Here is a 14,038-nt window from a genome sequence, read left to right on the forward strand (position 1 = left end):
GATGCCGCCAAGGTTATCAAGTAGCTCCAGGACTGTTGCTGCTGCTGTTCATCGACCGGCGTATCAAGCCCCTGGTGACGTACAGTCTTTTTCAAATCTTAAACAGCATAAATATGTACATGTAAATAATAGTTTACCATAATTTAACTCCCTAATTTAATACTTAATAATAGCATGAATCACCTGTATTTTAGTAACATTGAAGGATGACCTTGAGCTATTCATATTTGTTTACCTAAAGTAAAGTTTTCAAAGGTGTATTTTGTGATTGAAATAATTCAAAACCATGACTCAAAACAATTTCAACAACTGCAACCCCCCCTCTATTAATACACTGTTTGCTGCCTGTCTCCTCTGCCACTCTGACTTACTAACTGCCCTCTTCAAGGTCTGCCCCGTCCTGCTGCCTGTCGCCCAGCGGAGCTATCTGAAAGACCAGCTTAACTTCAAGTTGAGAGCCATGACTGAAGTCTCAAATTAGACTGGACTGCATAGAAGCCTTGGGTTAGGCAGTGAAAGTGACTCACTGGTGTGCATGACAAACAACTGCCTCTGTTCATTATGGATGGTTTCTCTCTCTTTCTGTGTGTGTGTGTGTGTGTGTGTGTGTGTGTGTGTGTGTGTGTGTGTGAGTGAGAGAGAGGGAGATTGAACCTCTCCACTGATGGTTAATTCTCCTCCCCCTTCCCTCCTCCACCCCTTTCTCTCTCTCTCTCTCTCTCTCTCTCTCTCTCTCTCTCTCTCTCTCTCTCTCTCTCTCTCTCTCAGATACAACACTGATGATATTCAAATGTCTGCAGGAAGGCTCAAAGAGTCAGAGTGGGGTATGCAGGCGAGTGGGAGCGCCGCCTCGTGGTGATTGGTCAGGGCGCCTCCAGAGCTGGATTTATGGCTCGCAGCTGTTGAGTGGCTGACAGACGTGTGAGGAGCTCAAGCGCTGCTGCTTCTCAAGCTGCTCGTACCAGCCCGAGCTCTACTTTCTGTTACATAGGAAAGAGGACGGCTGTTCCTCAACACACAACGGTGAGTGCTCTGCCTTTTCTTTCAGAAATAATCATGTTGTTTGTCTCATAACTTCCTCTAAAGGTAATTGTTAAGTGTTCTGTTATGGCAACCTCTGACCTACTGTACAGTTTATTCTTTTATTTAATTTTTTTTTTCTTTCTTTCTTTCTTTGTGACTCGTGTTGTGCTGTGATTACTTTGTAGTCCTTATAGAAGCAGTTTGGGATTTGGAAAAAGTGTTTTCTGGTTGCCAGCTGTCGGCAGTTTTACCATACATGGCCAACAATATTGGACTACAAAAATAACTTTATGAAAGAGACCCTCACTGATGTTTTATTTGTTATGAACAATACTCCAGTGTCTTGTTTTCCATTAGTTATACCTATGTCGTGTACGTGTATGTGTGCGTGTGTGTGTGTGTATCCTGTGCTGCTTTTTTAAATTTAGTTCACAATGCTGTGTCCTATTTTTAGAAGTTAAGGCATCACAGCAGAGTGGAGACTTGACGCCGGACACTCACTACACAGACAGACAGAAACTACAGCCCTGTGCTCAGCTTTTCGATCACTCCTCTGAGTGTTCCTCTGTGAACGTCCTCCAGCCAAACAATTTGAGCTTTCCTAACTCGCTGAAACTTTTGGTAAATGGTCAGGTCGAGCCTGGCTCAGAAGGATTCCTGGATTCTCAATTACAGCCAGACCCTGTGGATTTTAGGCAAGCAGCGGGCCTGTCCAGCCTGGCCCTCGCTCTCATCCAGAGGTCAGAGAGACAGAGAGACAGAGCCAGGCAGGGAGCATCACTTGTTTAAGGTTAATTGAGAGGGTGCCCTAGGATAAATAGCCCTGCTAACTGTGCTGCACCAAGTGTTTTTCATCTTTGGGACTGAATTAAAGGTCTGCAATGCCTTTGAATCCTGTATTTAGTTGACTCTCCCGTGGTGTATGATCCGTATTTGTAAAGTTTTGGATTGAGAATTAGATTTCTATCACCAGGAAGCTTAAAAAAATAGTCTGTAAGGTCATACTGTGTTTCCGACCATAGAGTCCCATAAATTAAGCATTCCTGGCACTTGAGCAGTGAGACTGTTCGGGGAGTGTTTATTTGGGTTGCTATGGAAGGATCAGTCTGTGGCTGAAAGGCCGGTGGTAACACTGAAACTGGAAGACGCCTTTAAAGATCCACCCTCAAAGCTGCTTCCTCCTCTGGCTGCTGCCAGAGTAAGGAGGCCTCTTAATGCCTTCATTTAACGTAATTAGACTGGGTTAGATCAATTTCATTAACATCATAATGAACAAATCCAGAGCTCTTTCATCCTCATTTGCCCAAAGTGAAGATTGGGCAGATCAACATGCTAACACACAAATGATCTGTGGCTGTTAATAGGTATAGTTTGGGGATATTGGAATCGGTCAATTTAACAGACACTGATTAATCGTAATCCTTTTTTGAGCCTCAATGGAAAAATTTCCCTGATAAAAACACCTAAAAATAAAACCCAAAGGAATCTAGACTAGCTGAGCAACGACATGTTGTAGCACATACCTTCCAGCAAAAAGCTGCTGAGATTCAATTTGTCATTATGACTTATTCTCACAATTATGATTAATAAATAGAAATGAGGTGAGATACGAGCAAAAAAAACAAGCATTTCACATCATTTACTCCTTATCAACCTTGGCGCTCCTCTCCCTTTGGAAATAGCACAAAGTCATTTTTTCCTCTTTTTTCAGCCAACATTCATTTGTTTGGTTGTGAAATAAGGGCCATTCATCACAGCTGGACTTGCAGGCCATGTGACAGGTCCTGCAGAGAGGCAGCTTTGGTCATAGAAATACTCTCAGCCTTTTATGCCAACACATCTCCTCCCTGTGTTTACTGCAAACAGCAAGAAACGAGCCATGGAGACTATAGGCCTTTATTATCGTCTCTCTGAAAACATCTCCTCCTGCACCTCAGAGAGCTCAGACCCCAGCAGCAAGCGTGTGTGCTTTTATTCATCACCCCTTGCTGTGAGGGCGGAATGATATTTACTTCATTATTTACAGAAACACAACTTATTTGAGTTAATACATATAGTATATCATGGTATGCAGTCTGGCAGCCCATTGCTGCTTGTATCATCATCGCCACATGGGAGTCGCAGCGGGAGGATGTGCCCAGCCAAACATCTGTTAATGTCAAAGAAGAATTACTTTTTGGTTTGAAAAGTAGCTCCTTTTAACATGATGGAAAACGCCTTTACTGCGGCAGTAAGACGCAACATCTGTCCTATATGTAAATCAGCCTTGCTGAGTCTGAGCTCTGTCAGCTTCAGAAAACACTTCTGAGTCAACTTAAATGCGTCTTTTTTCAGATAACCTTTCCTATTAAGTTGATCGAAAGTATTGATGCTGATTCAGAGCAGTTTGTTGCTTGCAGTCTGTCGTTGTTTCTGCCCGTTTTGGGTGTTTTATTGACTCATAATAATCTACAAACGACAGCATTTTCTTCAGGCCTTGTCCTCAGTGAAAGCAGTTTTCTCTGCAGCCTCGATCTGGTTATTAATTCAAATTATTCAATAGAGAGTGGCACCACTCCTCTCTCTGCAGTCCTTGGCTCCACTATGATCAAACACACACTTCCTGTGTTGCTGTGAAATCTGTCCCTGAGGGTTCCCTGTTGTCACTGTGTCAGATGGTCCAAATGTGCTGACTGGGGGGCTCGCAGTCCTGCACTTGGAGTGCCGTCTGCCCTCGCGTGAACTGAATATAGAAGACTACTGTACTTTGTAATATGCTGACATTCATCTCCTTGGTTTTTTGTCACTGATAGCGTGACTGCTGCTGTGTAGCCATAAAGTTCCGCCTGGGCTCTGTAATAAGTGGAATTTTCCTTTTTGAAAAACTGCTGGAAATACCATCAAGTTTTCCATTGGCGCAGTGAGCCAGATATCCACTTGGTCTGTGCACGCACTCTGGGCTCATGAATGATGTATTGTATGACCAAAGCATTGTGTGCATACATAGGTGCAATTAGGCAGTGTGTATGTATACAACCAAACTTAAAGCTTGAAAAAAATATTCAAACCGAACACAGTGACTTCAGATATTACAGGATGTGTCAAAGCTGTTTGTCATAGATGGAAATCAACCTCACAACTTAATTCAGAAAGTAAACGCATAGGAAAGATATGTTTTATCACAATATTATATTTATTCAAGATATTGATATTTCATTGTCTGTATTCTTTTTCAAAACCTCCATTAAAACCTACCTTCATGTTGGTTTTGAAAATGGCAACAAATGTATGAACTGGTTCTCCTACAAAGACCTGGAAAAAAAAAATTAAGAAAAATATAGGATATGTATTTTCCACAGTATTTAACTTTCTATATAAAAAGTAAGCTAAATGGAAAGAAAAAGTTGGTCTCCTGAATTGGCAACTAGTGTGTGGAGGAAATAAAACCGCAATAAGCACATATGTAACTCCACACTATGATTGCAGACATACTTAAAACTGCTATATTCAATGTTTTTATATTAACAAAGAGTGAAAGAGGTTGCACAGAATTGTAACCCATCTTTGCAGTTCCCCTCAGCTCTGTGGAGATTTATTGCAACTTTCAGACAATACCTTTGGTTTAAGGGCTAGCAACATAACACTTTTGGTTCACTTTTCTTTTTTTGGCATGAAATACTCTAAAAACTGACTGTACACTATCTGGTCAGTACCAAAGAGGAAACAGTCACTGTTGGCTAGCTGGTGAACACAGTGGAGTATTTAGCAGCTGAAGAGTCAGATAGTTCCTTCAAGAGTTGGTAGAGACCAAAAAGTTAAGAGAGAGTGAATAGTGGACTTCCATTTGTTAGGTAGACACACAACTCAAAATAATGATGCTTTGTTTTGACCAATATTACATATAGTTGCTCTCCATGCCCTGTTTTCCCTGACAATCTACCACTGACTCTGTCTGACTGTGGCATGCCATGCCAAAATAAAGTCTGTGTGTGTTTATTTTCCTTCTTAACACCTGTTTCTGTTGCCTGTGTACCTGTCTCAAGCCAGCAGATGGTGCGGGAGCAGTATGTCACCACCACCCAGGGCAGCAGCGCGCCCAGGCCGGTGCCCGACCATGTCTACAAGATTGGCATCTATGGCTGGAGGAAGCGCTGCCTCTACCTGTTCGTCTTGCTGCTCATCATCATCCTGGTGGTCAACTTCGCCCTCACCATCTGGATCCTCAGGGTGATGTGGTTCAACACGGTACGCATGACTCACCATGACAGTTTGTATATTCAGCTGGGATAGTTTTCACTCCTTCTCTTTCCCCCTTTCTCCCTTCCATGTGTTTCTTTATGTCATTATGCCAATGATCAGTGTCACTTCCTGGTATTATTTTTAGGTTTTGATTCTAACCCTTTGACTCTGCTTATTATGACTGGCAGTAGAAGCAGTAGCATCATCCATCATTAACTGATACTTGGCTGTCCAAACAGGATAGTTAATGTGTTTGTTATTTCATGGAGTCTTGTCAACTTTTTTGTCGCAAGTCCAGATGGCAACTGTGGATTTATGCAGAAGCAAAGCAGGAGATTCAACAAACCTTCACACACACCCACACACACCCACCCACCCACACACACACACACACACACACACACACACACACACACACACACACACACACACACACACACACACACACACTTGGATAAACACACACTGCTGTGCCAGCACAGCTAAAGCAACTGGCTGGTTTATTCTCAGTTGGCCCTAAATCCTACAGGGAACACTGATATGTGTGTTTCAAACTTGGAACCCTATGCAGTGTTCGGATGATAAAATCTAAATTCTCTTACCTCCTAACCTGCCATATTGTGGATTCTTACCTTGCAGATAAAGCCATTTAGTTGATATACAGTTAATTATTCAGCTTTTCTTGCTTTTATTGCCTGCCTTGCTGTATCTTTATTTGAGTACGTGTGCCTTGATTTTGGTTGTAGGAAGGGATGGGACTCCTTCAAGTACACTCAGATGGGGTCAAGCTGGAGGAGGGCGAGTCAGAGTTTCTTTTCCCCGTCTATGCTCAGGAGATCCACTCCAGAGAAGTAAGATAATCAGGAACACACACTTTTCTTGCTCCTCTTCCCACATTCTTCCTCCCTCTGCTATCCCTCTTTTCTCCCCCATGTACTTTCTGCTTTTCTCCGTCTTCTGTCTTCTTCAAAGTTTATTTTTTCAAACTACTGTTTGCTCAATTAAGTCACCTGACAGCCCGGCCATTATTTCATCTCATTGTTTACCAGACTTGATTGTAAGTTGGATCTGTGCAAGACTAAACGGGCTGTTATCATCTAAATCTAATTCCTGGCAGACACTCAGGCTGTTTTTATCCAGTTGTAGTGAGTGAGCTGCATATTTCTGACTGTACTTTCTTTGGGAGATGTGTCAGAACAAACTGGATTTGGCAGTCCTACACCGTGCACGTGATGGTGCAGTGAGCTCCCCATTAACCTCAGGGATATTTGTGGTGGAAAGTAGTTTATGGCCCGCCTGCTAGCAGCAGATGGGAACACTTTTGCTGCAGTTGTTTACATGTTATGGCTTTTCTTGCTCATAGAAGCAATTTTTTTTAGCATTCTTTCTTCTTTATGGGCCTCATTTAAAAGGCAATGTATTCCTCATTTATGGACATTTCTTATTTCCCTTTCTCTAATGTCTTCTATGGATTTCTAATGAGATTCGGGATTTAGTGAGCCACCGTCTCGCCTTCGACATGAAAGTTTCTTAGAACACTTTTATAAACAAGGTTTCCTGACAGCTGCAGAGGAACAGTGGTGATATATTGCAGCCTCATTTAAACAGAAACAGAGTGTTTCAGTAATGTTTCACTTAATTACCTGGTGTCACATCATCTGCTAATATTTGTGTAGAAAATCTGTACTGCTTTCTAGTAGAGTCATTTATAAAGGGTGTATATGCTGTAACTAATAGTTTCATTACAATTAATTTACTAATGCTTCATAGGTCAGCCATTAATAAGAAAGATAACCTTTGGGTTTTCAGGTTGTAATGAGTCAAGTCTGCAGTTGTAAATATTAATGTCTGTCCATTGAAGGGTACTGGCTAACAAAAAAGGCTAAATGTGTCGTGCCACTGGATTGATTGATTATACCTAAACATTTATTGACCATTATTAAAGCCATAATTTCAACTTTTAATTGTATTATGAAGGGTTGCTTACTTCTCATTATAATGTACCCATGCTAGCAGCTCTGTGAGTTGCTTTGAGCTAAATGCTAATAATCAGCGTGCAAACATGCTCAAAAGGTCATGCTAACAGGCTGATGTATAGCACTTACCTTTACATCAGCATAGACCTTTTTCACAGCAGCCATTGTGACATGAATAGGGTAAACACAGGTGTTACCAATAATACTAATTAAGGCTCAGTTCCATTTAGTGTAGCAGTGTAGCCTTTCCAGAGAGCCAACGTGCACAGTAGTAGCGCCCGGACTCTGTTTGACCGGAAAGGAACAGACAGTCAAAATGGCTGCTGTGAAAAGGGTCTATTAGCACTAAAGCACAGCTGAGGCTGAGGTGAATGTCATTAGTTCTGCAAGCATTTGGTCATAAACCAGCTTGACCTAATGATGGTGCTGGATGAAAAATCAGGATATCGCTTTAGTTTATTACTGTGCATCGTGAACTTTCATAGCAATCCCTCCAACACTTGAGGTTTCAGTAAGAAACACAAATGTCGACCTCATAAGGCTGAAAGCTGGCGCTAGAGGAATAAGTCAGAGGATCATGAAAGTACCCATCGATTAGCTGTTGAGATATTTCAGTCTGGACCAAAGTGGTGAACCCTTTAAAAAATGGGCAAAAAACAGTTGAATAGTTGAATAATATGTGTTTGTTCAATTTATGTACATTTGAATGTAAAAAATACTCTTTCACTAGATGAACGTAATATGATTTTGAAAAGATGATTTATTTTTTTTTTTTTTTACATTTCTATGGTGCAAATGTGTATCAGTACTATACACAGCATGGTAAAATAGCTTTTTTCCCCCCCAGGACTCTTCACTTCTAGTGCAATCATCGGAAAATGTTTCCCTTAATGCCCGCAATGAAAATGGTGATGTCACAGGGCGGATATCTGTGGGTAAGAGCCTGAAAGAGAACACATGTACACACAGAGAGACACATATAGCACTCACACATAACAAAGTATCCCATTGATGTATGAGGGCAATAGTAAAGTCATTCACGCGATTGTCCTGCAGCAATTTCTCATCAAACATTAACAGTGACAAGAACCCATCTTTTCATTTATAATCTCTTAGATTTCCATTTAAAATCCATTAAATGCAACATTCCTCTCTCTACCATTGCCTCTGGATCGTTCTGTATTACACGGAGGGCCCGAGGCCTGTGGAGGATCATATTTGTGCTTCTCTTACTGCTCACCAATGGCTGCGTTGGGGTATTTTGTCATAATTAAAAGGCCAACAAATGACCCAACTAATTGCCATGTTCCACAGTGCCGTTATGTGTCCTTGATCATTAAGCCATAAAAAGCATAGTATGCATCCTCTCGGCCCTCTGTGAATAAAAATGAAGTGCTTGTTAGAGAAGATTACATGCCGGTTCACAGCTGTAGGTGCTGAAGTGGATTAAATATCTCACTGGCTGATCTACCAGCTTTAGATTTGCCTCTCACAGAGCTGTGAGCATTGATGTAGTGAAGGGTAAAGTAAAATGACCTCAGATATGTTACCTTTGTCTGAGCAGTAATCGGGTTACTCATTTACCTCCTGGATTTACACATATTTAACATTTAACTCCACATTTCTTTTAATAGATTACATGTCTTTAGCCACTTCTTCACTACATGTGAACAGGTTGATTTTTACCCAGTAAAGCATGAATATGTCACATTATATACTCTTACAGGAAGAGAAAGATTTGATTCTGATGATTGGAATATTTCCATGTAATACTGCCAAGGCCCTTCAGGTATTCTTTCTGTTGTTGTTTTTGTCGTCGCAGGTCCAAAAGAAGCTCAGGGACACGCTCGAAATCTGCTCATTAACTCCCACAATGACAACATGCTGTTCACTGCAGATGGCGACCAGGCTGTGATTGGACCAGACAAACTACGAGTCACAGGTATACCAGCGTCTGCCACCTGCTGTTTCCTTGGAAATATTGCATACCTCTCAGCGAAAATGTTTTTCAGATTTGGAAAAAGATAATATTGACAACAGATGTGAACTCAACAGGAGCAATTTGGTTTGATGGCAGATATCTGTGCAACAATCCAGCAACCAAGGACAAAGACGAATGCAGTCATTTTCATAATTATTCATGTCATACAGCTGAGTGCATGGACATCTCTCAAGTAAACCTACATATAAATAAATGTCAAGGAGCTCAGTTATCTCAACCTGAGCATGCATTAAAGCCATGTAGGTGAGATCCATCGCATTAAGTTTTTTCATCTATAGTTTTGAGCCAACAAAAAGAGATCTAACACCTGAGTACCCCGCAGTGTCATATCACACAACAAAGGGTTGAAGGGTAAAGTATTACAGGCTATTATCAGGCTGAACCATCCCCCATTATCTTTTCTGTCTCTCAGTGTCCATTGTGTGTATTGATGGTGGTGTGGGTCACTGACCACACACACTATGGTGGCTGATTAATGGTGAAGGGAGTGTCAGCTGATGGCTTCATTATGCCCAGGGTCATTTTGAGCCTCAGAGAGCAGCACGCAGCAGCAGAGGAGCCTGTTATCGAAAGCCTCAAAACAAAGCTTCTGTACCCACTGTGAGTCGAGTGGTTACACCCACCACGGTTGGATCCACATTCCTGCACAGTTTTGTTTGGCTTTTTGGATCCAGTTTTACCTCTAATCTATCTCTTCTCTAGCATTGCCTGTTTTACAAAGTGAGCAGACACTTTAAAAACAAGCTGTAAACACTGATGCAATGCACACTTTTAAAAAGGAGGTAGTTTGGCATTCTAGCATGCTGACATGTTCTAATCAGCACAAAAATATACTTAAGTTATCCCACAGACCTTTTTCACAGCAGCCATTTTGACATGAAATAGTAGGGTAAACACCAGTGTTATGAATGATACTAATTAAGGTTCCATATTGTTTAGTGTAGCACAATAGCAGCACCCTGACTCAGTTTGACCTGGATGACACAGAACCCTAATTAGTGTCATTGATAATACATATGTTTACCCTACTATTTCATGTCAGAATGGCTGCCGTGAGAAAGGTCTACAGTTATTTAGATATTTTACTAAAAGCCAAAAGTGTAAATTCGCTAGTGGGGCTAGGAGTAAATTCATTGGTTCATCAAAGTCGGTGTTCATCCTCTGGGGACCATGAATGTCTACAAAAAGTGAAAATACATGTAATAATTGTTGGGATATTTAAGTCTGGACCAACAGACCAGCATCCCTGGAGCCATACTGCCTGCTGGCACGCCTACAAATTAAATACTGCAGACTCCAATTAGATGCTTATGGGAATAGTAATAGTAGTAACAAACATTTTTTTAGCCCTCGTTTCAGTCTGTTTCAAGTGATGATTCTGAGATCACAGAAACCCTGTATTTCAGTAATGGACCGATCAGCACAGCTCTTACGGGTGTTATAAAATGTTTTGCACATAGTACACGTGTGTGCATCAGGTCCTCAGACTGCAGTGGATTTTGTAACAAGATTCAACCTCAAATGGTGAATGTGTCCATCTCTTTCTCCATCAGGTCCTGAAGGAGCGCTGTTCCAGCATTCAGTGGAGGTGCCCCTGCTGAGATCTGAACCTTTCAAAGACTTAAGGTGAGCATTGTGGTCATCTTGTATGGGTCATATTATTGGATAAACACGTGAGAACTGACTCCTACAAGTCATGTAGAAGTGTCAGGTTGTCATGTTGTTTGGGGCATGTCCTTGCAGTGACCAAATTTGCATGACATCCACTACAAAATCTTAACGTTTTATGACACAGTGCACAATTTCACCTGCTTCAACATTAGTTTGTCATTACTGCATACTATGTAAAATGAAACTGAAGATGATCAGATTTGTAAAAACAATGGCAAGTTTTTTAATAAAAAGACATTTGGTGCTTCTGTAATGCTGAGCTGTTTTGCTTTAGGTTGGAGTCTCCTACTCGGTCTCTCAGCATGGACGCGCCAAAAGGAGTTCATATAAAAGCGCTGGCTGGCAACATTGAAGTTGCTTCCAACATGGATGTTATTCTGTGGTCTAGTACAGGACTGGTAAGAAAAACACTGTTCACTGAAGTCTGCTACATCTCAACTTCAGGTCTGTTTTTTTTCCCTTTGATGACCAAGTGAATATACAGTATTGCTTTTCAGCAACTTGCTGCTTCACGCTTCTATAATCTCTCACAGTCATACCTTGGAGCTTTTCATCTAAAAGAGCCTCACTCAGTGCAGTCTGACAGTAGCTCTGCTTTTTCCATTCACTGCACCTCACTGGACGTTTTTGTCCAAAATAGCTTACAGACTGCCATAAGAGATCTCATTAAACCAGTTTTAATTTTTAGTTCTACATTTCTGTTTTATTTAGTTGTAAAATGTGACATATATCCATTGCTTGTGGTTGTAAAGATGAGATACGGACAATGAGGACTGACATTATACTAGACTGTACTGAGATCTGTATTTGTGAACACAAGGAGTTGTCTTAAAAAAAAACCCCACTAAGATAAACTGTAATGAGGTCATTGCCTTTTGAACTTCAAAAACTTTTATTTGGGCTCTGTAGGTCTGCTGTGGTTGTAGTGGTTTGCGGTTTCCATGTTACTGTTTAGAGTGAGTTTTGGTGATTCATTCTGCCTGAATCAAAGCTGGGTAACTGCTGTGGTGTAACTAACTGGCTGAACTACATAAAACATTCCTATCACAGGCACTATTATTATTATTATTATATGTATTTATATGACATTGTAGTTGCAGACAACAACATTCCCTCATCTCTCTTTTCTTGCTAGAGGGTAGAAAACTGGGTGTTAATCTGCAGTGAACTTGTCCTAGATGATATAAAAGTTATATGAATGCTTACAACCACTGATTTTCAGTGTCTTCTCTGCCACAGGAATGTGGACCTTGTATCACATTCTATTTATTATATCTTCCTTATGGACCAGAACGTATACCCCTATCTCCCACCACACTTAGTGCTATGATATTCGTATTCACTCGCTTGAAGTGGAAAGAATGAAGCAGAGTGATATTTCCTTGTTGATTCAATGCAACTCTGTTGTTCTCCTTGTATCGTCCTTGCTCTCCATGCTGTCTGCGGTGCAGCTGGTGCTGGATGCTGAGACAGTGCGCATGCCGAGCCTGCCCCTGAGCAAAGAAGGGGTTTCTGGAAATGCTCAGGGTCTCTATGAGGTCTGTGTCTGTCCCAGCGGCAAGCTCTTTCTCTCCAAGGCTGGGCGCACCTCCACTTGCGGTGAGAACCAGGACTGCTAGAAAGACTCTGACAAGGTAATCGATTTTCCATCTCTCAGTAGATGAATCTTCTGGGAGGCAACAAGCACAACTGTTTATATCTGAGTTTTTTTTATCTTTATACCACAGTGGATCTATGATGATCTCAGTGCTAAAATCCCACTGGCACACAGAGGCTTGTAAAAATACAAATGCCTGCTGGCGTACATGTTGGAGACGTCATGAAATGCATCCTTTTAGTTGCATTTATGACCTTCTAACAGTTCATCTGAAACAAAGTGGCCCTCAGTTCCAAATGTATCTGCATCAGAGCTTTGTGGAGAATTTTTTTACACACACAGTATCATGGCTGGGCAATGAGGAGCTGGTAACAGCTTACATCCTATGCAATATTATCTTGTGGTGCAATAAATGAAAGGGACACATATCAAGGGCCTGGAGTAATAATAATAATCAAAAAATCTCTCAAATGGCGACAGATTGATAATTGAAGTATTTATTTAGGTTTACTTATGCCCTCCTGGCTCCAAGCCCTTGGTATGTAGTTTTTTTTTTGTCTTGGTGTGTAGCATGTTTTTATTCAATTGGCGGGGGAAATTTTAAGAAATGCTGGTGTATATTTTGACATTGTCATAGTCACTTCAGAGATGGATTTGATAATTTGAGATACAGCACTAGGCAACATACTTGTGTCTTGTTTTGTTTCAACTGCTTTTTCGGGTTTAGATTAAAATACCATGTCCTTATACCATTAAAATGTTACTAGTATGGTATCATGTGTGTATTATGTTTTTTTCATTTTATAAGATTATGCATGTTTAGCCTGTGTTACTTTGCATAAGCATGTAATTTTGAATTTGCTATAAGACAGTTTTTCTTGCAGGTAAGCTACAGCCAAAACATTATATTTGACCGCAGCAACAATGAAACAAAAATAAAACAAGTCTAATAAAGGCACTGTAGTTTTGGGTGGTCTTTGTGGGAAAATAATGGGATTATTTTTTCAGTTTTGCTCTGCTTTTTGGGTCAAATATGTCTTGACTTTCTTTTCTTTTCACACATTATGCATGACAGGTAATGAACAGCATTTGCCTCTGTTGTAACATGAAGGTTCCAAGTTCATAATGTCAAAAACGGAAATATTTTGTGACGGTTACATTGAGTTTAGCATTCATTTATCTGCAAGACTGTTGCTGCTGTTCTCACGGTGTTGTTATCATTGTCAGTGCTGATATGTAGATCATTTGCAGTTCTCACCATGTTTTGGCATCTTTTGATAAAGTGTGTAATGTGTATTTATTAATTTTGTATGTTGAATAAACTTTGTGCTATTCTTCTATGATGTGTCTCTCAGAGCTATTCATACTGGTCTTATGTTTTTGTGTTCTGCTGTGCGCTGAAGATGTAATGTGGAGATGGATACAGTTTGATCATGTCTTCACCATGTTCACTGGCTCTCTAATGCACCCTAGTGGAAAAGCTCTGCAGTACCACCAGGATATACAAAACAGACTGATCATGAGCACACACTAATGACTTACACCAGGCCA

At 40.8% G+C, this 14,038-nt stretch overlaps 1 protein-coding gene across 2 annotated transcripts; it reads left to right on the top strand.

Moving 5' to 3' along the window:
- The first annotated feature begins 835 nt into the window (after window positions 1-835).
- sgcg (sarcoglycan, gamma) lies at window positions 836-13,827 on the top strand. 2 transcript variants are annotated; one of them, XM_051398446.1, is made up of 8 exons: window positions 836-1,023; window positions 5,050-5,247; window positions 5,988-6,092; window positions 8,065-8,152; window positions 9,040-9,159; window positions 10,773-10,845; window positions 11,165-11,288; window positions 12,342-13,827. In XM_051398446.1, exons 2-8 carry the CDS (start codon window positions 5,053-5,055, stop codon window positions 12,507-12,509), a joined length of 873 nt encoding a protein of 290 aa, XP_051254406.1. In that variant the 5' UTR covers window positions 836-1,023; window positions 5,050-5,052; the 3' UTR covers window positions 12,510-13,827. The 2 variants fall into 2 exon arrangements, with proteins under 2 accessions (XP_051254406.1, XP_051254405.1); XM_051398445.1 differs by having other exon boundaries at window positions 837-1,023; window positions 5,046-5,247.
- Window positions 13,828-14,038: the final 211 nt, after the last annotated feature.

This window comes from Dicentrarchus labrax, unplaced genomic scaffold, assembly GCF_905237075.1.
Source record: "Dicentrarchus labrax unplaced genomic scaffold, dlabrax2021, whole genome shotgun sequence".
In the NCBI taxonomy this organism is placed as follows: Eukaryota; Metazoa; Chordata; class Actinopteri; family Moronidae; genus Dicentrarchus; species Dicentrarchus labrax.